Source organism: Pan paniscus, chromosome 9 (assembly GCF_029289425.2).
Source record: "Pan paniscus chromosome 9, NHGRI_mPanPan1-v2.0_pri, whole genome shotgun sequence".
NCBI classification, from domain to species: domain Eukaryota; kingdom Metazoa; phylum Chordata; class Mammalia; order Primates; family Hominidae; genus Pan; species Pan paniscus.
Window position 1 is genome coordinate 67,858,162 of NC_073258.2, and position 23,285 is coordinate 67,881,446.

The 23,285-nt window shown below is 45.6% G+C and overlaps 1 protein-coding gene across 10 annotated transcripts in view; it reads left to right on the top strand.

Moving 5' to 3' along the window:
- The first annotated feature begins 6,468 nt into the window (after positions 1-6,468).
- Positions 6,469-23,285, top strand: part of RBM4 (RNA binding motif protein 4) — a 29,823-nt gene continuing 13,006 nt past the window's right edge. For 3 of the 10 annotated variants that reach the window (XR_008620212.2, XR_008620213.2, XM_057299180.2), the window contains exons 1-2: positions 6,469-6,656; positions 7,605-8,028. Coding sequence is in view for 8 of the 10 variants with exons in the window: in XM_057299180.2 (XP_057155163.1) it covers positions 7,617-8,028 (412 nt within the window). In the remaining 2 variants the exon portion in view is untranslated. Of the gene's footprint in view, positions 6,798-7,604; positions 8,029-11,354; positions 12,046-13,902; positions 14,345-17,609; positions 17,807-23,285 lie in introns of those variants that run through there. The other 7 variants (XM_003828694.7, XM_055094556.2, XM_008954132.6 and 4 more) reach the window with 7 other exon arrangements.

The window sequence follows — 23,285 nt, forward strand, 5'->3', positions numbered from 1 at the left end:
TTCTGGGGACACTGGGATGGCCTAGTGGAGCAGCACACAGCTGATCCAAAGATTTTGGATATAGGTGTGAGTGCAGCACATACTTCTAATAGTGAAGGCAGTGAATATTTGTAATTAGCGATACCTAGAAGTGATTTGGCTACTGTACCACATCAATTTTGGCCACCTCCAGTCTCTGGCAATACTATTTTGTGTCCTGGGAGCAATTCTTGTGGATATGGAGAAGAAAGGTTATTGATAGTGTAGGGGATTTTCAAAGACATTAAGGAAGGCTAAGAGGTTGCATTGGCTGTAGGATTGGAGGCCTAGGAAGCCTTCTGCCTGATTCCCATTGAACATCCCTGGAGAATGCTGGATTTTTAGTTTGCACCCTTAGCAGAACTGTAACTCATTTCTGGACCAGGAGCCAGAGTTATTTATTAGATGTATAAGTTATATTAAGATGTTTAAGTTACATATTTGTCCTTGAGCCTGTAAAACTCAGATTGGACTGGGCATGGTGGCTCACGCCTGTAATCCCAGCACTTTGGGAGGCTGAGGCAGGCGGATCACCTGAGGTCAGGAGTTCAAGACCAGCCTGGCCAACATGGTGAAACCCCGTCTGTACTAAAAATACAAAAAATCAGCCAGGCGTGGTGGCGTGTGCCTGTAATCCCAGCTACTCGGGAGGCTGAGGCATAAGAATCGCTTGAACCTGGGAGGCAGAGGTTGCAGTGAGCCAAGACTGAGCCACTGTACGGCTGCCTGGGCGGCAGCTTGGGCAGCAGAGTGAGACTCTGTCTCAAAAAAAGGAAAAAAAAAAACTCATATAGATTGCATTTTTATGTCTAAGTAGTTTTCACTGTCACCAGTGTTTACCCCTAAGTTTGTATTTGTCCCTCATTTCCAAGAGTCTCATCTCTTATTTCTCAGTTATATTTCTGTATACACTGCCCTTTTTATTGAAGATTGGCAGCCAGATTACATATTTATTCTTGGCTCTGAAAAAATGTCAGCTTTCTAGATGACTGGACAAGTCACTTTCTCTGAGGAGCTTGGTAGCCTAGTCAGCAAATTAAGAATCACCAAAATAGCATCTACCGTGTTCCAGACAAGGTGCTTTTATTTACTTATTTAAATTTTTTCAGATGGTCTCTCTGGTTGCTGAGGCTGGATGGAGTGCAGTGGCATGATCTTGGCTCACTGCAGCCTCTGCCTCATGAGCTCAGGTGATTCTCCCACCTCAGCCTCCCAAGTGGCTGGAACTACAGGTGCGCACCATCACACCCAGCTAATGTTTTTGTATTTTTAGTAGAGACAGGGTTTCTCCATGTTGCCCAGGCTGGCCTCGAACTCCACCTGCCTTGACCTCCCAAAGTGCCGGGATTGAAGGCATGAGACACTGTGTCTGACCAACAAGGTGGTTTTAAAACATCCCTTTTGCCAGGTATGGTGGCTCACGCCTGTAATTCCAGCACTTTGGGAGGCTGAGGCGGGTGGATCACCAGAGATCTGGAGTTTGACACCAGCCTGGCCAACGTGGCAAAACCCCTCTTCTACTAAATGTACAAAATTAGCCAGGCGTGGTGGCGCATGCCTGTAATTTCAGCTACTTAGGAGGCTGAGGCAGGAGAATCCCTTGAATCCCGGAGGTAGAGGTTTTCTGTGAGCCGAGATAGTGCCATTGCACTCCAGCCTGGGCAACAAGTGCAAAACTCCTCCTCAGATAAATAAATAAATAAAACATCTCTTTTGATGTCATTCTCTGTAGTTGAGCTGGTAAGGCAGAGGATTTGGATCAGATCTCTCTAATTGGCCTTTATTTATTTATTTTTTTTTTGAGACAGAGTTTTGCTCTTGTTGCCCAGGCTGGAGTGTAGTGGTGCGATCTCGGCTCACTGCAACTTACGCCTCCTGAGTTCAAGTGATTCTCCTGCCTCAGACTCCCTAGTAGCTGGGATTACAGGCATGTGCCACCATGCCCGGCTAATTTTGTATTTTTTTTTTTTTTTTTTTTTAGTAGAGACGAGGTTCCTCCACGTTGGTCAGGCTGGTCTCGAACTCCCGACCTCAGGTGATCTGCCCATCTCAGCCTCCCAAAGTGATGGGATTACAGGCATGAGCCACTGCACCCGGATTAATTGGCCTTTTAGTTAAAAATATTTTTTTTTAAGGGGCAAGCATTAAGTTCTTTTAGTACTCAGTAAAATACAGGTAGGTGTATATCAGTATGAAGACACTTGAACTACAAACTTCTCTACCTAAAGCTTCATTTTGTTCCAGTTGTCAAAGTGGTGATCAAAATCTGTTAGCTTGGGTTACCTCTGGCTGTTGGGTACCTGCTTTTCTGTTTGAGGAAGACTGGAACATGTACTAGGTGATGAGTAAAGGTGCGTGTTTTCAGTACTGATAAGTGTCCAGGTTTTTAACCTGATAGTGACTGAAGATCCGAAGTCATTTCCCTCCTTTTGGCTATCAAGAAGTTAACTCATACATTCATTCATTCATTTACTTGTTAACTTAGTCAACAAATATTTGAGGGTCTTACCATGTGCCAAGTACAGTTCTAACACTGAGGATATAATATAGAATTAATAACAGGCTTTTTTAGAATAAGTATAGGATTTCAAGTGGTAGTAAGTATTCAGAAAGACAACATGGAGTCATAGGATAGAGTTCCAAGGTAGGGTTGGGGTGGGTGATGTTTTTAGATCGGTGGCTGGTGTAAGAACCTGAATAAAGAATATTCTAGTCTAAATGAGCTTGGGATAAGGCCAGTATGTCTGAAGGGAGCACAGCTGGTGGTCAAGGGCAGTCGTTGTTAAAAACATATTGGGAAATTCCGGCAAGAACCAGATTGGGGTAAGGTCTTAACGGTGCAAGGAGAGGAGTTTGAATTTATTTATTTATTTATTTTTTGAGATGGAGTTTCACTCTTGTAGCCCAGGCTGGAGTGCAATGGCGCGATCTCGGCTCACAGCAACCTCCGCCTCCCGGTTCAAGCCATTCTCCTGCCTCAGCCTCTGGAGTAGCTGGGATTACAGGCATGCGCCACCACGTCCGCCTAATTTTGTATTTTTAGTAGAGACGGGGTTTCTCCATGTTGGTCAGGCTGGTCTCGAACTCTGGACCTCAGGTGATCTGCCCGCCTCAGCCTCCCAAAGTGCTGGGATTACAGGCGTGAACCACCGCGCCTGGCTGCTTGAATTTATTTCAATTGCCTTAAAAAAAAAAAAAAAAAACTAGGCCAGACGCGATGGCTCACGCCTGTAATCTCAACGCTTTGGGAGGCCAAGGTGGGCAGATCACGAGGTCAGGAGACCAGCCTGATCAACATGGTGAAACTCCGTCTCTACTAAAAATACAAAAATTAGCCAGCCGTGGAAGTGTGCGCCTGTAATCCCAGCTACTTAGGAGGCCGAGGCAGGAGAATTGCTTGAACCTGGGAGGCCGAGATTGCACCACTGCACTCCAGTCTTGGCGACAGAGTGAGACTCTGTCTCAAAAAAAAAAAAAAAAAAAAAAATTAAAGCCAAGTCTGGGCATGTAATCTCAGGCCTGTAATCTCAACACTTTTGAGAGGCTGAGGTGGGAGGATTATTTTTGGGCCCAGGAGTTCAAGACCAGCCTGAGCAACATAGAGACCTCATCTCCCAAAAATTAAAAAAAAGTTAGCCATGTGTGCTGGCACACACCTGTAATCCCAGCTACTTGGGAGGCAGAGACAGGAGGAACACTTGAGCCCAGGAGATCAAGGCTTTAGTGACCTGTGATTGTGACACCACACTCCAGTCTGGGTGACAGCATGACCTGGTCTCTTAAAAAAAAAAAAAAAAGGCAGGAAATTTATTGGCTATTATCCAGCCTTTTTTCTAAATTAAACCACCCCAAGTACTATTCTCATAATCCTTGCTTATTATATGTTAACAATTGCCATAGTTTTGTGGGTTTTGTTTTTGAGACGGAGTCTCACTCTGTCGCCCAGGCTGGAGTGCAGTGGCGTGATCTCAGTTCACTGCAACCTCTGCCCCCACAGTTCAAGCAATTCTCCTGCGTCAGCCTCCCTGGTAGCTGGGATTACAGGCGCGTGCCACCATGCCTGGCTAATTTTTTTTGTATTTTTAGTAGAGACAGGGTTTCACCATGTTGGACATGCTGGTTTTGAACTCCTAACCTCAGGTGATCTGCCCACCTCGGCCTCCCAAAGTGCTGGGATTACAGGTGTGAGCCACCGTGCCCGGCCGAGAGGATTGCTTCTGAGCGCAAGCATTTCAGACCGGTCTGGGCAACAAAGAGCTCGTCTCTATAATAAATTAAAAAAATAGCGAGGCCCGGTGGCACGCACGTGTAGTCACAGCTACTTGGGAGGCTGAGGAGTTCCAGCTGCAGTGAGCTATGGATAGTGCCACTGTACTCCACTCTGGGTGACATTGCAAGAACTGTCTCAAAAAAAGGCAGGGAGATTATTTAATGCGGTTCGTTCAGGATGAGCTTGTAAAGTGTTACATAGCTAACTAGACCTAGTTGGGTTTCAGAGGTCAAATCAAGTAATTAGGTTTTGGGCTGCATGCAGAGGTGGTTAGTAGTTTTGATGTCCGCACACTGGGCTTGAACTGTGATCCTGAGATTTATGTTCCCAGTCTCCTTCAATCTGGAGAGATTATTACTTACAATGAGTTGATCCTTGTTATACTTTGGTATTTTGGAAGAAAGTTTTATCCCCAGACATGTTGAGACAAGAGATCTAACTGAAGGAGATGAGAGGATTTCTATACCATATGCGTTACCTTCTAATGCTGGCCACCTCTGAAGGGCACGTGGCAGCTGAGACGAAATTGATTTTCTTCATCACTGATCCCGTGGCCTTTACACAGGCTCAGAGGTGCATCAGAATCCACAATGAAGTGGACAAGATTAGTGACCAACACATCTGTAAATGTTCTATTTTCTTTTTTTAGTTCCTTAGCTTTTTCTACCCTAGGATAAATTATTGACCAGTTTTCTGCAGTCAGATTCCTGAATCATGTTGGGTTTTTTTTTTTTTTTTTAGTTTCACTCTTGTCCAGGCCACTCTTGTCTTGCCTCACTGCAACCTCTGCCTCCCGGGTTCAAGCGATTCTCCTGCCTCAGCCTCCTGAGTAGCTGGGATTACAGGGGCCTGCCACCACGTTCGGCTAATTTTTGTATTTTTAGTGGAGATGGCGTTCACCATGTTGGCTAGGCTGGTCTTGAACTCCTGACCTCAGGTGATCCGCCCGCCTCGGTCTCCCAAAGTGGTGGGATTACAGGCGTGAGCCACCGCACCTGGCCCTCGTGTTGGGTTTTAAAACCCACTCTTTCCCCCCCCCAAACTCTGACTTCACCTTTCTCTTTATGAAACCGTTCTCTTTTTGGGGCGGGGGTGGTGGTGAAGAAGCTGCTTTGGATGGTGGTGTGTGGTACTTGTGTCATCTTCACTCCTGATGATCCCTTTCCTCATAAACTCTGCACTGCTTTTAGCCTGTTTTGTTCGTGTTATAAGTTCTTCCATCCAGTCCCTGCACTCCACCTTTTAACCCTTTTCAAAAGCTGCTTCGCAAAGGGTCTTGACTAAAGTTGCTTGCTTAATGAATATGAAGCAGCCTAAGGATGAGAGAAAACCAGGCAGCAGCTGGACCCTCTGGAGAATGTTACTTTGTATTTTGTTTACAGCTGGTTGTGACTAAGCTCTTTCCTCTAAAGTCGGTTCTAGGGGATTAAAACAGCTCTGGCTGATGGCGCCCAATAAAATAAAACAAAAAAACCTTTGCTGCTCCAGTTTTTTCTCAGGGTGGGGTCGGGGTATACTTTCAATCTCCATGGTCTCAGAAAGGTTTCTTCATCGTGGACCCTGGGAGGCTGGTTCCCAGAGGGAACTTGTCCTCAGCGTCTCCTGGACAGTGCAGCCTTCTGCCGGGCCTACTTCTGGAAGGCCATTACAGAGGTCCTTTCACCACCTGTGAGAGGTTTGATTTTGGGGGAGCTCCGGGACTCTCAAGGCTACAGTGTGGACTACTGGCCCAAGGAGAAGGTTGGTTTCCTGAAGTGGTGGGTGGTGGGTTGGGGAGGTCTTCGTTGTTTTTCTTCCCTGGCATGTGCCTGCATAAGCTATTTCCACAGCGTCCTGGCCGCGAGGGGGGGTGGTGCTTGGGAGGTTAGAGGGAGACACCTAGAGTGAACGGCAAAATGGAGCGCGGAATACTGTCTGGCTGTGCACGTGGAGGTGGCGAAATGTGGAAGCTTAACGAAGTTGGCGCCATGAAGCTACAGACTGCTACCCCGGGGCTCTAGCTCGCTCCGCTTAATGGCGGGCCGCACCCCGCCGGCGAAGCCCACGTTTGTAGGTCCGCCCTCACGCTGATCTCTTGCCCAATCAGCGAGTTCGGCTTCGCGAGGTTGGTGCCCATTGGCTTTCGCATAAAAGCTCCGAGGTTACAGACGTTTCCACCTCTTGCCGGCCTCTTAGGTAATTGGCGTCCGTGGTAACCAATCAGGAAGAGGATCTGCGGGAACGCCGGCCTTTTACTTTCTTGAGTGGCCAATCCGGTTGTAGGCTCACCTCCCCCTTCTACCAGAGCACTGCTGCGGCCGCCGCCATTTTAGCGTTTTGTCAGAAGCGTCCGCGCCGCGAGGAGGAGGCCCTGCTGGTTTCTGTGCGGGTGAGACTCCGAGCCTTTCCACTGCCTTTCTTGTACTCTGTTAAATCTTCTCTCACTCCCTTGGGCTTCGGGGGTGTCCTGGTAGGTTCGCAGCCTCCACACCCGTCACTGAGAGTCGACCTCGGTCCTCGGCATTGCGCGGTAAGCCGGGAGCAGCCCTTCCCCCACCGCCCCCTGAGAATACCTTGCTTTTTTTCGCCCACCCTGTCCCGCGCCCGACGTGGCTGCTCTTGGAAGCCTCGAGATTTCCACTGGGATAACCCCCTTTCCCTTATATCTGGCAGTTACATCCTCGTTTCGGGAATTTCTCGGGCCGTGAGACATCGTCTGGTTAATGAATCTGAAGCTCTTTTCCGCGGCCACGCATTTCAGTGTTCGGCAGTAGCTAGGACGGTGCCCCGAGAGAGGCGTTCCCCACTCCAGTATTTCCTTTATCTCCTACTCCTCGCTGTCTCATCTGAGTCGCGCGTTCACTACTTCCAAAGGAAACTCAAATGTAGCTATTACAAGGCCCATTTTCCCGGAAATAATGGCTGCTTTGGTTCCTACGTGAGGAAAAGCCTGTTGATAATTTCAGGCAGGCAGTCAGCAAGCCTAGTAGACTTTTGTTTTCTGTTGTCCTCCTAGTGGATAGAAAAGCCTAGTACCCCCATTTCTTCATATGCTGTGTTTCATGCCCATTTCTGTTGGAAGGTATCGGTTCTTACCAAACCCTTTGTCTACTAAGGACCTCCCTATTGCAGACGTCTTCTTATTCTTACAGGTTCATGGCGGCTACTATAGCAGGCCTTAGTTCACTCCCACTTCCATTTGATTATTGTGTGGAGGTGTGTGTGCAGGCGTGTGAGAGAGAAAACTGGAAATATACATTAGAATGAAAGTCGTCGTTTTTTGTGAACGGATGTGGGCCTGAGGTCTTTTGTCAGATGTCTTGTTTTTCTCTCCCAGGCTCTTGTCAGGATGGTGAAGCTGTTCATCGGAAACCTGCCCCGGGAGGCTACAGAGCAGGAGATTCGCTCACTCTTCGAGCAGTATGGGAAGGTGCTGGAATGTGACATCATTAAGAATTACGGCTTTGTGCACATAGAAGACAAGACGGCAGCTGAGGATGCCATACGCAACCTGCACCATTACAAGCTTCATGGGGTGAACATCAACGTGGAAGCCAGCAAGAATAAGAGCAAAACCTCAACAAAGTTGCATGTGGGCAACATCAGTCCCACCTGCACCAATAAGGAGCTTCGAGCCAAGTTTGAGGAGTATGGTCCGGTCATCGAATGTGACATCGTGAAAGATTATGCCTTTGTACACATGGAACGGGCAGAGGATGCAGTGGAGGCCATCAGGGGCCTTGATAACACAGAGTTTCAAGGTGAACCACCCTCTTTGGGTAGAGGGCTGAACACAAGGCTATGTGCAGAAAATGGTTGGATAAGTAAAAGGAGAGGTTTGGTAAAGATAACAGCTGTTGGCTGGCTGGTGATGAAGAAATAAGTATGGGTGATGGACTTCTTATGATGTAGAATGCATGGGACTTAGGGGCTTTACCTTAGGCAAATGTCTCCTGGAGAAAAGCCACTCACCTTTTATTTGGAGCCCCTACGGCTTTTGTGCTTATCAGTGCAGAAATCCTTTTCTTTGAAGGCTTTCTGACTTACTGGGTCTTTTTTATTTTTTATTTTTTTGTAGTAGAGCACAGTTCAGAGTTCCTCACTCTGAATTTATTGCCCTCAGCACAGGATCAGAATTCTGCATTTTACATGAGGAACCTCTCAAAAACATGTCAAGCGACACTTATAGGACCAGAATCCTTGTTAAGCCGTCCTACCTTACACAAACTCTTTAAAGGGTTACAGCTCTTGTTGCTTTTATATTATACCTGTACCAAGGGATTGTATTTTGAGTTTAAGGCCACTCTAGAATTACAGGGCTGATTTTAGGACTTCCTGGGGAGGAGGCACTGGGGTTTTAGGGGCAGTAATGACTGTCATTTCATTGGTTTGGGGGGCTGGACTTTATAAGATTTTGGTGAATAGAGCACTTAGATTTGTGTTATCTTGGAGTCTTAACCAAATGAATCTTTTGTGCCTGGAGGGCAGCATGGGTGATTATGTGGATTGTCACTTCATTTGGAAGCATCTCAAATCCCCAGCATTTTGAATGCCTACATGTTGCTCAAAGGAAATGCTTGTTAGAGCATTTTGGATTTTGAATTTTCAGATTTGGGATGCTAAAATGGTACGTAGAACGCAAATATTCCAAAATCTGAGGTCTGAAGCAACAGTGGCAGTTCAGGGGTGGTGATCATGGTGAGTTGCTATCTGAACTCTTCTTTCACCTCCTTTGGGTTCCCAGTGTCAAAAAGAGTGGTGTCCTTTTTTAGCTTAATTAAGCAGGACTGAACAAAAATAATAAAAAATAAAAAAAGCCTTATCCAAATTATGGAGTATTTCCGTGACTCCTTGCTATATTTCAAACCTGTGTTCTGACAGTGTAGTTTGCCGATTCTTTTTCTGGGTACTACCTTTGTTAAGAGTCATTGCTGCCTTTGGCGTCCATTTCCCTTAAATTGGGCTTTTTTAGAGCTGAGGGTCTGATCATTATTTCCCCTAGTAATGGGTGCCCTGTGTCATGGGCATTGCTGTGCGTTAGTAAAGAAAAGTGACACAGGTCTCTCAGGTCTAGTTTGCTTTCTTTTTTTTAATTGGCAAGTTGAGAATTATTTTGTCAACAACTTAATTGAGAGCAAAGGTTGCTCTTGTGGAGGGTTTATGGTGTGATACCTAATTTTTGGACTGTTTCCCACACTTTAGCCCAGTCAGAAGAGGTGGTGTCTGCTTGTAGCAGTTAGGTTTAAGGAGAGGACAGTGTGGTCTTGATTCAGGACAAATTATCCTTATATAAAACTCTGGGTGTCTGAACCCTAGGTCCCCTGACACTAACCTATGCTTAGTTATTTTTACCTTATTTTATGTAATATTGGCGTTTCTCATTTCTTAATACTGTTCTGGTAGAGTTATAGATGTATATTGATGAGCAGTAGTTATTAGAGTGGTCTTTTTTCCTTTCCGTTTCTCAAGTGTTGGGTATCTTCTCTATTGCTTGCCCACTTAAAATCTCTTTTAGATATTTTTTAAAATTTAACTTCTTTTTCTGGCGTTAGAACCAACAGCTCCTTAGATTAAGGCGTTTATTAATGATCTTTATGTCTGGAATGTGCATAGTTGCTTTCTTAGTTGCACTTGTTTTCTCTGGTTTTGTTAGGTGCCAAAGTGGCCCCCTGGGCAAATGCCAGAGACAAGCTAGCACTTTAAGGCACTTAAGTGCATAATTGCGTATCTACTCTCTTTTAATAACCTGCAACCTAAACTTCCGGCTGTGTAGACCTCCTTGATATTTTGTTCCTTCCACCCCCGTTTCCCTATTGTGTTTTCTGGTCTCCCAGAATCTAACATTAATTTTGCAAGGAAAATTGTGTGTTTACCACTTTCTCTAATGTTAGAGGATCCATCTGTTGACTCTCCCTTGCTTTTGACCATTTACTCCTTTGACAGGTATATGTTTAGGTGCATCATAACCAATTGCATTGGGAAGTTTTTGCAGGATTTGGATCTCTTCTGAATTTTGCTTACCAATAAGCTGGTAGATCATGTTAGGTAGAAATTGATTCTGTAGAGACTTACTAAAACTTAGTTTTAACTTTTCTAGAAAAGTTTCTGCTTTTATTCCATTTTCAGAAGTAATACTTTTCATTTCCAGAATGCAAATTTTAATTTTCAGGAAAAATATTAGGTGTATGTTCTTAGTTACGCTCTCAGATATGTAGTTTCAGGAGAAGTACTTTAATTCTGCTTAAACTGAGCAGTTTGGTCCACTGACTAGTATAACTAGTTATTCTCCACTTTCCTCAGGCACGTTTTCTTCCATGTTTTTTACAGTATTCTAAAATTTCAGGCATTTGAGAATAATCTGTCCTGTTTTTGCCGTTTGCCTTTGACCCTAGTAGAGGGTCACTAAAATTAACTGTCAGATTGTAAAAGAATCCTCGTTAAAGCAATGATCAGAACCAGCAGTTTAAAGGGCCCAGTTAAGGGAGAAGTCTGTCCTTCAACTTGTTGTGCCCCTCTGTCTCCCCAGTTCATGAGGGTTTTTCCAGAGATGTACCTTGAGATTTGCTTGCCACATTCAGCTGTGGATTGAGTCTAGATCATTCTTTAATAGTGGTAATCATTGGAGTCTTTTATTCGATTCTTTTAAATTTTTTGAGGAGGGTGGAGAACTGGCCTTTACTTACATTCCTTTGCTTAATGAAAATCCGTCTTGCTAGTAAGGATTGGAGGTGTCAGAAAAGACTTGGGCACTGTTTCTTACTTTGACTTCTTTTGACTTTGAGCCGCTGTTTGGAGATGATTTTTACCTGTTTGGAGATGATTGGAGCAAGAGTAGTTTATTTCTTAAGCATTTAAACTGTTGTTATAGCTGAAATATTTCTTCATCTAAGTGGTCTTTTCCTGAAATCAGGTCATTATACTGAATCTATATGTTGAGTCTTTTTTTTTTTCCTTTTTATCTTTTCCTAAAGATGAGTCCTGCATTAGAATTATCTAGATAAAGCCATTGCTATGACCAGTGTCTGGGGTAGGGGCTGGGGCTATGACTAAGAGTGATAGCAACCCTTCTTGCGTCTGTTTCTTCAAGGCAAACGAATGCACGTGCAGTTGTCCACCAGCCGGCTTAGGACTGCGCCCGGGATGGGAGACCAGAGCGGCTGCTATCGGTGCGGGAAAGAGGGGCACTGGTCCAAAGAGTGTCCGATAGATCGTTCAGGCCGCGTGGCAGACTTGACCGAGCAATATAATGAGCAATACGGAGCAGTGCGTACGCCTTACACCATGAGCTATGGGGATTCATTGTATTACAACAACGCGTACGGAGCGCTCGATGCCTACTACAAGCGCTGCCGTGCTGCCCGGTCCTATGAGGCAGTGGCAGCTGCAGCTGCCTCCGTGTATAATTACGCAGAGCAGACCCTGTCCCAGCTGCCACAAGTCCAGAATACAGCCATGGCCAGTCACCTCACCTCCACCTCTCTCGATCCCTACGATAGACACCTGTTGCCGACCTCAGGAGCTGCTGCCACAGCTGCTGCTGCAGCAGCAGCCGCTGCTGCTGTTACTGCAGCTTCCACTTCATATTACGGGCGGGATCGGAGCCCCCTGCGTCGCGCTACAGCCCCAGTCCCCACTGTTGGAGAGGGCTACGGTTACGGGCATGAGAGTGAGTTGTCCCAAGCTTCAGCAGCCGCGCGGAATTCTCTGTACGACATGGCCCGGTATGAGCGGGAGCAGTATGCCGATCGGGCGCGGTACTCAGCCTTTTAAAGCTTGAGGTGAGAGGGGTGGGGTGTTCCCTCTTCTGGTTTTGCCATCCCTCCTGCAGCCTAAAGGGCTCCAATTAGGCTGCCCTGCTTGCTTGCTTTTGCAGGGTTAGGGGAAGGTTACTAGGATGGCTCACAGGCTAGAGAGAAGTCCTAACTGCTTAACTTTAAAATACATAGAGTTCCTTGGCCCTCATGGCTATTTTTCAGGGCTTCTGGTAGTGGGAGTCAATTTGATTCTATTTGTGCCTAGAAAAATAAAGAATGATGTGCTGGTGAATCTTGGGTCACCTATGTACTATACTATAATTGAACCTTACCTGGGGACCCACACGTTCAGGCTCAGGTGTTTTGTTTCTTAGAGCCTTTGTTAAGTTTCCTACGTGTGCGACATTCCTGAGGTCTTCAAGTTTCCTGTTCTGTTTTGTGCTGTGTGAAAGTTCTGATATGACCCCTGATGATAAAGTCCATAACTGTAGTTAACTGGTCATCACTGCTCAGGTCCCAGTTACTAAGAAGACTACCAAAATGGCATCATCTTAATCTTGAAGCGTATTTCTGACATTCCTGAACCGTTCAACCCTTATGAGTTTTATAGAACTTATTTGATGGTAAGTTGGGGTAGAGAGAAATACAAAACTTATCTTTTATAAAGTTCCACAAGGAAGTCTGGGCATAGATGCTATAACACTCACCTTCTCTGCCCAGCTCAGATTTATTCCCTGAATAGAGTGCCCACTCCATTGCTATATCTTTCAGTTAGGGTTTTTTTTTTTTTTTAAGTAACTATTCCCACAGTTCTAGTTTTGACATCATCTACTTTCTCAGGGTATATGTTTTAAGAATGCAGGCACACCTGTTAATTTTACTCCTTTGGTAATGTTGAAATCCAGGGTTGGGAGCTTTGCCATAAGCAAATCACTCCCTTCTTCATCTTCTCACTAGCTGTTTTGGGCATTTAATACTCTTGAGCCAGCAGCTCTACCCTGAGTCCGCTGGCTTTTTCCACTGTCATACATTTTGAGCCCCATGATCCATTTGGCTCTCCTTGAATATATTCTCTTCTGATACTTGCCAGCTTTGGGCTCTAGGTGTTTGAGATTATTGTTGTACTTAAGGGTAAATCTCAATGCCCTTAGTTTTGAATAGCTCCCAGTATGTCCCAGACATTACCATTGATCCTTAATTATAGTAACTGTGTGAGTGATAGGTAACTGTCATCTTTGCAGTTAGGGCAGAAGGTATGTGGCTTTCCCAGGGTCATTGGGTAGGCAGTCACTGATTGGGCTGGAAAAGAGACTTGATGTGTAGCTTATACATGCCCTTCTGCACCTTCTTTCCAAAGTTAGTTTCTTCCCTAGTTGGAATTGGATGTCCTCAGGTCTTAAAACTTGTGCAGTTGATGCTACTTCTATCTAGACTTTGAATGATTTTTAACTCGGACCTTGGCAGTAACTCCTAGATAGAAAATACTGTTAATTTTTTTTTTTTTTAAACCTCAGGGAGCTAATTGGAACCTTTCCATTTTTCCTATCCTCTGCTGACAGCTTGTGATGTGGAATTACCTTCTCTGAGGAATGCTAATGTTAACATCATCAAGAGCAAGGAATGTCTCTTTGCCTACTTTTATGAAACAAGATTTGCTATTAATTTAAGACCTTAGTCTGAGGTTGTTTCGCCTCCCCAGTTACTCTCTGGCCTTCAAGCTCTTTTCATTGTTAGAGATTACTGTGATACTGGGGGAGAAGGGTACAAGTAAACTTAAAAGGAGTGTCAAGTTATCAGACTTTGTAAAGAGATGTTGAAGTTTTAAATGGGAAAGCCCTTTTGAGCTTTGCTGTAAAGCCGCTGTATTGTGCTCTCTTTCAGGTGGGATGTGTGTGGGCTGAAATTCCGAGCTGCGGTTGTGCATGAGAATACACCCTTCGTGGTACCCCATCTCCGGGACGTTCTCGGCTCTGTGCGTTCAGTCCCTCAGGAACCGTGGACCTTAATTTACCTTGCTAAGTTCAGACCTTCTCTTCCTTTCCTTTCCTTTCCTCTCCTGCCCATTTTCCTGTTCTTCTGTCCTTCAATACTTCTGTAGCTTCCCATTCATGTTCTGTTCTCCCAGCAGGCCTCATTGTGTGCAGAAACTGTGGTGGGGGCTGTGCTGTGTCCTCCCTGCCTCGTGCCTCCTGCGGCTGTTGGATTTGGGAATGACCTTGGTGAGAGTCTCACTGCTCCAGGGTCTCTTTTTGGTCCAAAGGCTAGACCTATAGAGTTGGATCACTTTTTTTCTTTCCGGTGAAATAAATGGTTTTTCAACTTAGGGTATGTGTGCTTTGCGAGACTTCTTGCTTGGGCTTGTTTGGGGGTTCATTTGTACCTTGAAGGGGAGGGTATAAAGTTTTAAGATACTCAGCTTTGGGTGAACGTCACTGTAGTTATTTTGTTTATTGTAAGTAGGACTTGTAGGTGCCAGAGGAAAGAGGTTATACAGAAGCCCAGGCAGGCAGCCTTATTCCAATGAAGACTTTTCCCACTGGTCCACCTTTGTTATAAAACCAACTACTTTTAGTTTACAGATGTAGGTCTTCTCTTCTAGAGAAACAGTCACCACCTTCCCTTAAGACTACCATTCCAATCACCCAGTCAGTGTATCTAGCTTAACTTAATTTCCAGGGAAAAGGAGGGGTTTAGGGGAAGAGGAAGTCAGTTTTCGCTCTTCGTGCCATGTGAAAAAATGAAGCTGTGGCTCCAAGAGTACTTTGCTAACTAGGCCAGTGACATGTGTTGAAGCCTTTCACCATCTATTTGTTTAGCTCTGCCAAAATCCAAAGAATGCCTGAATGGTCCCACTAGCACCTCATTACTTGGGTTTACAGCCTTTAAATCATAGGCATGGAGAAATGACCCAACATATGAGGCTTTAGATACCTTGTTGAATGATGGGGCTGAGTGCAAGAACTGCCGTCTCTTAGCCTCACGTTTTTCTTGAAACAGTTATTTGTCTTCCATATGTTTGGTCTGTACCTTCTTGCTCCAGTTTCTACAGATACAGGACTGTGTCAGAGCATTTCTCAGAATCATTCAACAAATACTGAGCACCTACTGTATGCCAGGCATTACCCTTTCAGGGAAGTTGGGTTATGATGATGGGGAGATAAAGAAGCTGGTCTTCACTTCGATAGTTTCTCAGATTTTTTTTTTAAATTAATAGTTTCCTCCTGTTAGATTCTTTATAATCATAGATGACCAAGATTTCAACAGCTCTATACAACATGTAATTTATTGAATATTTTTGTATGTGAAGCCTGTGCTGGGTGTTTCATGTGTTCTCATTTAATCTTCCCAGCAAATGTTTTTCCTTTAGTTTTTCCTTTCCTGGCTGGGTTGGTTCTCTGCCATTTCTCTTGGAGGGTCGTACATACCTAACTTTGGTTTCTTTTTCTCTAAAGGACAGACCCACCACTGAACGCCATTTTTACTCGTCAGTATACCCTTTGATCTGATGGGTAGGGTTGGCAAATTTCAAACATTGGAGACTGTATTCATTGATTCAACAAATATTTTATTGAGTGATACTCTGGAAGGTGGTGTTTTAAGTGTTGGCGATACATACGGTTCTGGAGCTTCTATTCTGAGGGAGGAGAAAATGCAGAAATGTCAAGTAGAGAATTCTGTTTAGATGGGGATGGTCAGTGAAGGATTTTCAGAAGTGACATGATAAACATGGATATGATATATTTTTGCATTACAAAACTAGTTAAAATTTTAACTCTGGCCAGGCATGGTGGCTCACGCCTGTAATCTCAGCGCTTTGGGAGGCCACGGTGGGTGGATCACGAGGTCAGGAGTTCGTGACCATCCTGACCAACATGGTGAAAAACCCTGTCTCTACTAAAAATACAAAAAATTAGCTGGGTGTGGTGGCACGCACCTGTAATCCTGGCTACTCAGGAGGCTGAGGCAGGAGAATCTCTTGAACCCAGGAGGCAGAGGTTGCAGTGAGCCAAGATTGCGCCATTGCACTCCAGCCTGGGCAACGAGCAAAACTCCTCAAAAAATTATTTTATAAAATAAAATTTTAAGTCCTTGGCCAGGTGCAGTGACTCAACGCCAGTAATCCCAGCATTTTTGGAGGCTGAGGCAAGCAGGTTGTTTGAGCTCAGGAGTTCAAGACCAGCCTGGGCAACATGGTGAAACCCTGTCTCTGCAAAAAATTAAAAAATTAGCTGGGCATAGTGGTGCGCATTCGTGGTCCCAGCTACTCCAGAGGGCTGAGGTGGGAGGATCACTTGAACCCAGAAAGTCAAGGCTGCAGTGAGCTAAGATCAGGCCACTGCACTACAGCCTGGGTGTCTCAAAAAAAGAATTTGTCTCAAAAACTTTTTGCCAGGTGTGGTGGCTGACACCTGTAATCCCAGCACTTTGGGAGGCTGAGGCAGGTGGAGCATCTGAGGTCAGGAGTTCGAGACCAGCCTGGCCAACTTGGTGAAACCCCATCTCTACTGAAAAATATAAGTTAGCCGGGCATGGTGGCAGGCGCCTTAATTCTGGCTATTTGGGAGGCAGAGGCAGGAGAATCGTTGGAACCCGGGAGGTGGAGGTTGCAGTAAGCTGAGATGGAGCCATTGCACTCAAGCCTGGGGGACAAGGGCGAGACTTCTCTCAAAAAAAAAAAAAATTTTTTTTTAATTTCTTGATTCTATTAGAGCAAGTCATTTTTGCTTTCTGCTTTGAGATCCTGATCTCCCTGTAACAGACAATGTAAGAGTAGTTTTTTCATGACTCAGAATCTGGCCTGGCTTAATGCTATATTCATACTAGATGCTTTTGCATTTTCTCTTTTTTAAACCATTTATTGCTTTTGTTTTTGTTTTTTGAGACAGAGTCTCTCTGTTGCCCAGACTGGAGTGCAGTGGCATGATCTTGGCTCACCACAGCCTCTGCCTCCCGTGTTCAAGTGATTCTCCTGCCTCAGCCTCCTGCGTAGCTGGGATTACAGGCGCCTGCCACCACACCTGGCTAATTTTTGTATTTTTAGTAGAGATGGAGTTTCACCATGGCCAAGCTGGTCTCAAACTCCTGGACTCAAGTGATCCGCTTGCCTCCTAAATTGCTGGAATTACAGGCATGAGCCATCACACCCAGCCTTAAGCTATTTATTGACTTGTTGAGAGGAAAAACTCTATCAAGAACAATGGCAGCCTAGGCAACATAGTAGGATCCCATTTCTAAGACAATTTTAAAGTTAGCTCTTTGTGGTGATACGCAGCTGAAGTTCCAGCTACTAAGAGGCTGAAGCGGGAGGATAGTTTGAGCCCAAGAGTTTCAAGCTGTGGTGAGCTGATTGTGTCACTGTACTCCAGCCTAGGTGACAGAGCAAGACGAATTATTTTTAAGAGGTGATTTGAAAAGATTGACTATAACTCACTGATTTTCAGCATCGATGTATTATGAAGTTGTTTTTATGCTTCCAATCAAGTGTATCTTTGAGTGGAAGCCACATAGTTGGCTCTGTGTCATTGACAAGGTTATGCTGCCACTCCTTAGGAATAATAAAGTACTTTTTCTTGCTTTTTGTTTTTTAGACATCCAGCTCTGTCACCCAAGCTGCAGTGTGGTGGCATGATTGTAGCTCACTGTAACTTTGAACTCCTGAGCTCAAGGGATCCTCCCGCCTTGGCCTCCCAGAGTTTTTGCAGGGACTATATGTGAGCCACTGCGTCTGGTCAAAATGTAGTTTTTCAAGAGTAATGCTTTAATAAACTGATTTTTTTTTCCCCCATAGCATTTCACTGTTCATTCTGTCTAGTAAATGTCTAGCTGGCTTTGTATTTCGCTAGGTACTCCCCGATTACCTGCAATTAGGTTACCATGTGGCGAATACAAAGATGAATAGGGCATTGTGCCTGTCCTCACTGTGCCTCCACAAGCTGCTGCTTTTCTGGGCCTTGGGTGTACAAATAACTGGTATGTCCTTGGAAGTCAGTTCGGGGTGGGAATGGTCATACTATTTTGTATTGATGACATGTGCCTCGGCCTGATTCTGCATGGGTCAAAGGACCTGTGAGGGCAGTTTTCAGGGTGATCTTGGAGTTTAACTTGATGTTAACCCTGTTAACTTTGCCTTTAAAGTTTTCCAGCCAGGCGTGGTGGCTCAACGCCTGTAATCCCAGCACTTTGGGAGGCCAAGGCAGGCAGATCACCTGAGGTCGAGAGTTCAAGACCAGCCTGTCAAACATGGGGAAACCCCATTTCTACTAAAAACACAAAAAATTAGCCGGGCATGGTGGTGGGCACCTGTAATCCCATCTGCTTGGGAGGCTGAGGCAGAAGAAATGCTTGAAGCTGGGAGGAAGAGGTTGCAGTGAGCTGAGATTGCAGCATTGAACTCCAGCCTGGGCAACGAAGAGTGAAAGTCTGTCTTAATAATAATAGGCCGGGCGCGGTGGCTCACGCCTGTATTCCCAGCGCTTTGGGAGGCCGAGGTGGGCGGATCACGAGGTCAGGAGATCAAGACCATCCTGGCTAACAAGGTGAAACTCCATCTCTACTAAAAATATAAAAAGTTAGCCGGGCCTGGTGGTGGGCACCTGTAGTCCCAGCTACTTGGGAGGCTGAGGCAGGAGAATGGCATGAACCCGGGAGGTGGAGCTTGCAGTGAGCTGAGATTGCACCACTGCACTCCAGCCGGGGCAACAGAGCTAGACTCCGTCTCAAAATAAGTAAAATAATAATAATAAATTTAAAAATGAGCCGGTCATGCTACTCAGGAGGCTGAGATGGGAGGATTGCTTGATGCCAGGGGCGGATGTTGCAGTGAGCAGAGATGGCATCACTGGACTCCATCCTGGGTGACAGTGGGATCCTGTCTCAAAAGTTTCCCAGGCATCCTCAAAATTGGGGTTGTTTTGGGTGAATGCTAAATTAAACCAGGCTCCTTACCCTAGAGCTACACATCAGTACTAAAGTAGACTCAGGGGGGATGGAGTAGTGAGAGTGAGATCATTGATCATTGGCACTAGTATTAAGTGCTGTTTCAAATTACCCAGGTCAGTTTGCTCTCAGTACTTGTGTGTTCTTACACATGATCTCATTCTGAGGTAAAGGAAATTCCCAGGATGATGGTGATGGGAAGTCCCAGGACTCCCTTTCTGCAGTGGATTTGGAGAACAGTAGTCCAGGTTGTAGCAAGAGAAAGTACTTTTTTTTTTTTTTTTTGAGGCGGAGTCTTGCTCTGTCACCCAGGTTGGAGTGCAGTGGCACGATCTCGGCTCACTGCATGCTCCACCTCCCGGGTTCACGCCATTCTCCTGCCTCAGCATCCCGAGTAACTGGGACTACAGGCGCCCGCCACCACACCTGGCTAATTTTTTTGTATTTTTAGTAGAGACAGGGTTTCACCGTGTTAGCCAGGATGGTCTCGATCTCCTGACCTCTTGATCCGCCTGCCTCGGCCTCCCAAAGTGCTGGGATTACAGGCGTGAGCCACCATGCCCCGCCAACAGGAGGATTTTTTTAGTCCGTTTGAGCTGCTGTAACAAAAGACCATAAGACTGGATGGCTTATACACAACAGAATTTTATTTCTCACAGTTTCGGAGGCTGGGAAAGCTGAGATCAAGGCCGTGGCAGACTTGGTGTCTGGATTCTGTCTTGAGTTTGCAAGGCAGGAAGGGTGAGGGATTTCTCTGGAGTTTCTTTTATATAAGGGCACAAATCCCATTGATGAGGGCTCTGTTCTATGGCATAATCACCTCTCAAAAGTGTACTTAATACTTTCACTATGGGGATTCAGATTTTAACATGAATTTTGGGGGGACATAAACACTCAAAACTATAGCAAGATTCAACTGTGTGTGATATTTACCTAGTTATGATCGTAGCAGCTCTGAATATTAAAATAATCTGATGAAGTGGCGATGGGTGGGTAATATGTATAAGAGCAAAACTCATAGAAATGAAAAAATTTTTTTTTTTTGGTCACCCAGGCTGGAGCGCAGGCAGTGGTGCAGTCTCGGCTCACTGCAACCTCTGCCTCCCGGGTTCACACCATTCTCCTGCCTCAGCCTCCCAAGTAGCTGGGACTACAGGCACCCTCCACCACGCCCGGCTAATTTTTTTGTATTTTTAGTAGAGACGGGGTTTCACCGTGTTAACCAGGATGGTCTCGATCTCCTGACCTCTTGATCCGCCTGCCTTGGCCTCCCAAAGTGCTGGGATTACAGGCGTGAGCCACCACACCTGGCTGAAATGAGGAAATTTTTAAAAGTGGCAAATGGATTATGAACATCTTATTCAGAAATAAAGGTAAAAAACAGCTAAAATGGCAAAAGCAGTTGGGTTCTGGGGAAGGTGGGGCCAGGGGACTTTTTGAAGCCTTAATATTTGCTTTGTTAAACCATGTTCTTGCATTATTAAGTTTTGTCATGCTAACAACTCTATTTTGTCAAGCCAGATTATGATGGCTTAACATGAGTGAACCTTCCAGCTTCTCATCAGATGCAAATCTGACAGGAATAGGGACTTGTGTTACTTTATGGCAGGTAAATAGCACTCTTCAGATACAAAATTGGGATGGTTTCGGGCGTGGTGGCGCATGTCGTAGTCTCAGCTACTACAGAGGCTGAGGTGCAAAGATTGAGCACAGGAGTTCCAAGGCCAGCCTGGCCAACCTAGTGAGACCTGACCTGTCTGAAACATACAACCCCACCCGCACCCCCACCAAAACAGGGATGGTGCTTCCTGTCCCTTAAGGAGACAAGACACCAAAGGAGAAAGTACGTAGCTAGTGATGAGTGAATTGAGCATTTTATTACTGCTCTCATTTTTGTCTTAAGTTGTCACAGCTAACAGGGAGGCTGAGTACTCTGTCCACTGGGAGCTGGTGGTTCCATTGAGGGTTGTGTGTGCCTGCTGGTTTGAGTTCCTCTGTCCAACATCAGAATTGTTTGTATTCAGCTATGCAACAAGATGGGACTTCTCAGTTTCACAACGTAAGGAAGATTGACACCAAACTGAGTTTGGGGCTTCCTTTGTACAGTTGACCATTGAACAACAAGGGTTTGAACTGTGCAGGTTCACTAATACATGGATTTTCTTCTGCCTCTGCCGCCCCTGAGACAGCCAGACCAACCCCTCCTCCTACTTTTCCTCAGCCTACTCAACATGAATACTATCAGGATGAACACCTTTATGATGATTCACTTCTACTTAATGATTTTTTTTTTTTTTTTTTTGAGAGGGAGTCTTGCTTTGTCACCCAGGCTGGAGTGCAGTGATGCGATCTCGGCTCACTGCAACCTCTGCCTCTTGGGTCCAAGCAAATCTCCTGTCTCAGCCTTCCGAGTAGCTGGGACTATAGGCACACACCACCACGCCCAGCTAACTTTTGTATTTTTAGTAGAGACAGGGTTTTACCATATTGGTGAGGCTGTTCTCGAACTCTTGACCTCAGGTGATCCACCTGCCTTGGCCTCCCAAAGTGTTGGGATTACAGGTGTGACCCACCGCGCCCAACCTTTTCTTTAGCTTTTATTGTAAGAATACAGTATACATATAACACACAAAATATGTTAATTGACGTATGACCTGTAAGGCTTCCAGTCAACAGCAGGCTACTGAGTTTTGGGAAGTCAAAAATTATACATGGGTTTTCTTTTTTCTTTTTTTTTTCTGAGACAGAGTCCTGCTCTGTCGCCCAGGATAGGGAATCACACTTTGAATATATGCCTCAATTAAAAAGGCAAAAAATAAGCAGGGCACAATGGCATGCACCTGTAGTCTCAGGTACTTGGAAGGCCGAGGTGCAAGGATCGCTTGAGCAGCCCAGGAGTTCAAGTCCAGCATGGACAACAGCAAGACCCTCTCTAAAAATATTACTTATTTTAGAGACAAGGTCTTGCTCTGTCATCCAGGCTGGAGTGCCATGGTGTTATCTATCTCACTGCAGCCGTAGCTCGCAGGCCCAAATGATCCTCCCGTCTCAGCCTCCCAAGTACTTAGGACTACAGGCATATGCCACCAAATCCTACTATTAGAAGAATTTTATTTTTGGCCGGGCGTGGTGGCTCACACCTGTAATCCCAGCACTTTGGGAGGCTGAGGCGGGCGGATCATGAGGTCAGGAAATCGAGACCATCCTGGCTAACATGGTGAAACCCTGTCTCTACTAAAAATACAAAAAAAAATTAGCTGGGCGTGGTGGCGGGCGCCTGTAGTCCCAGCTATTCGGGAGGCTGAGACAGGAGAATGGCGTGAACCCGGGAGGCAGAGCTTGCAGCGAGTCGAGATAGTGCCACTGCAGTCTGGCCTGGGTGACAGAGTGAGACTCCATCTCAAAAAAAAAATTTTTTTTATTTTTGAGACAAGGTCTCATTTTGTCCTCTAGGCTGGAGTGCTGTGGTGCAAACATGTCTGACTGCAATCTTGATCTCCCAGGCTGAAGCTATCCTCTCGCCTCAGCCTCCTGAGTAGCTGGGACTACAGGCACGGACCACCACGCCCAGCTCAGTTTTGATTAATTTATTTTTATTTTTATTTTTATTTTTTTTTTTAGAGACAAGGTTTTCCCATTTTGCCCAGCCTAGTCTTGAACTCCTGCGCTTAAGTGATCATCCTGCCTCAGCCTACCAAAGTGCTGGGATTACAGGTGTGAGCCACTGTGCCCAGCCTACAGATAATTTCTTTTTATTTTTTGAGATGGAGTCTCTCTATGTCGCCCAGGCTGGAGTCCAGTGGCGCCATTTCGGCTCACTACAACGTCCGCCTCCCAGGTTCAAGTGATTCTTCTCCCTCAGCCTCCTGAGTAGCTAGGATTACAGGCGCATACCACCACGCCCAGCTAAATTTTTTTTTTGAGATGGAGTTTTGCTCTTGTTGCCCAGGCTGGAGTGCAGTGGCATGATCTCGGCTCACTGCAACCTCTGCCTCCTAGGTTCAAGCGATTCTCCTGCTTCAGCCTCCTCAGTAGCTGGGATTACAGGCATGCACCACCACGCCTGGCTAATTTTTGTATTTTTAGTAGGGATGGTGTTTCACCATGTTGGCCCTGCTGGTTTCGAACTCCTGACTTCAGGTGATCCACCCGCTTTGGCCTCCCAAAGTGTTGAGATTACAGGCATGAGCCACTGCACTCGGCACTTCTTTTCTTTTTTTTTTTTTGAGACAGGGTCTCACTCTGTCACCCAGACTGCAGTGCAGTGGGGTGATCTTGGCTCAGTGCAGTGGGGTGATCTTGGCTCACTGCAACCTCCACCTCCCAGT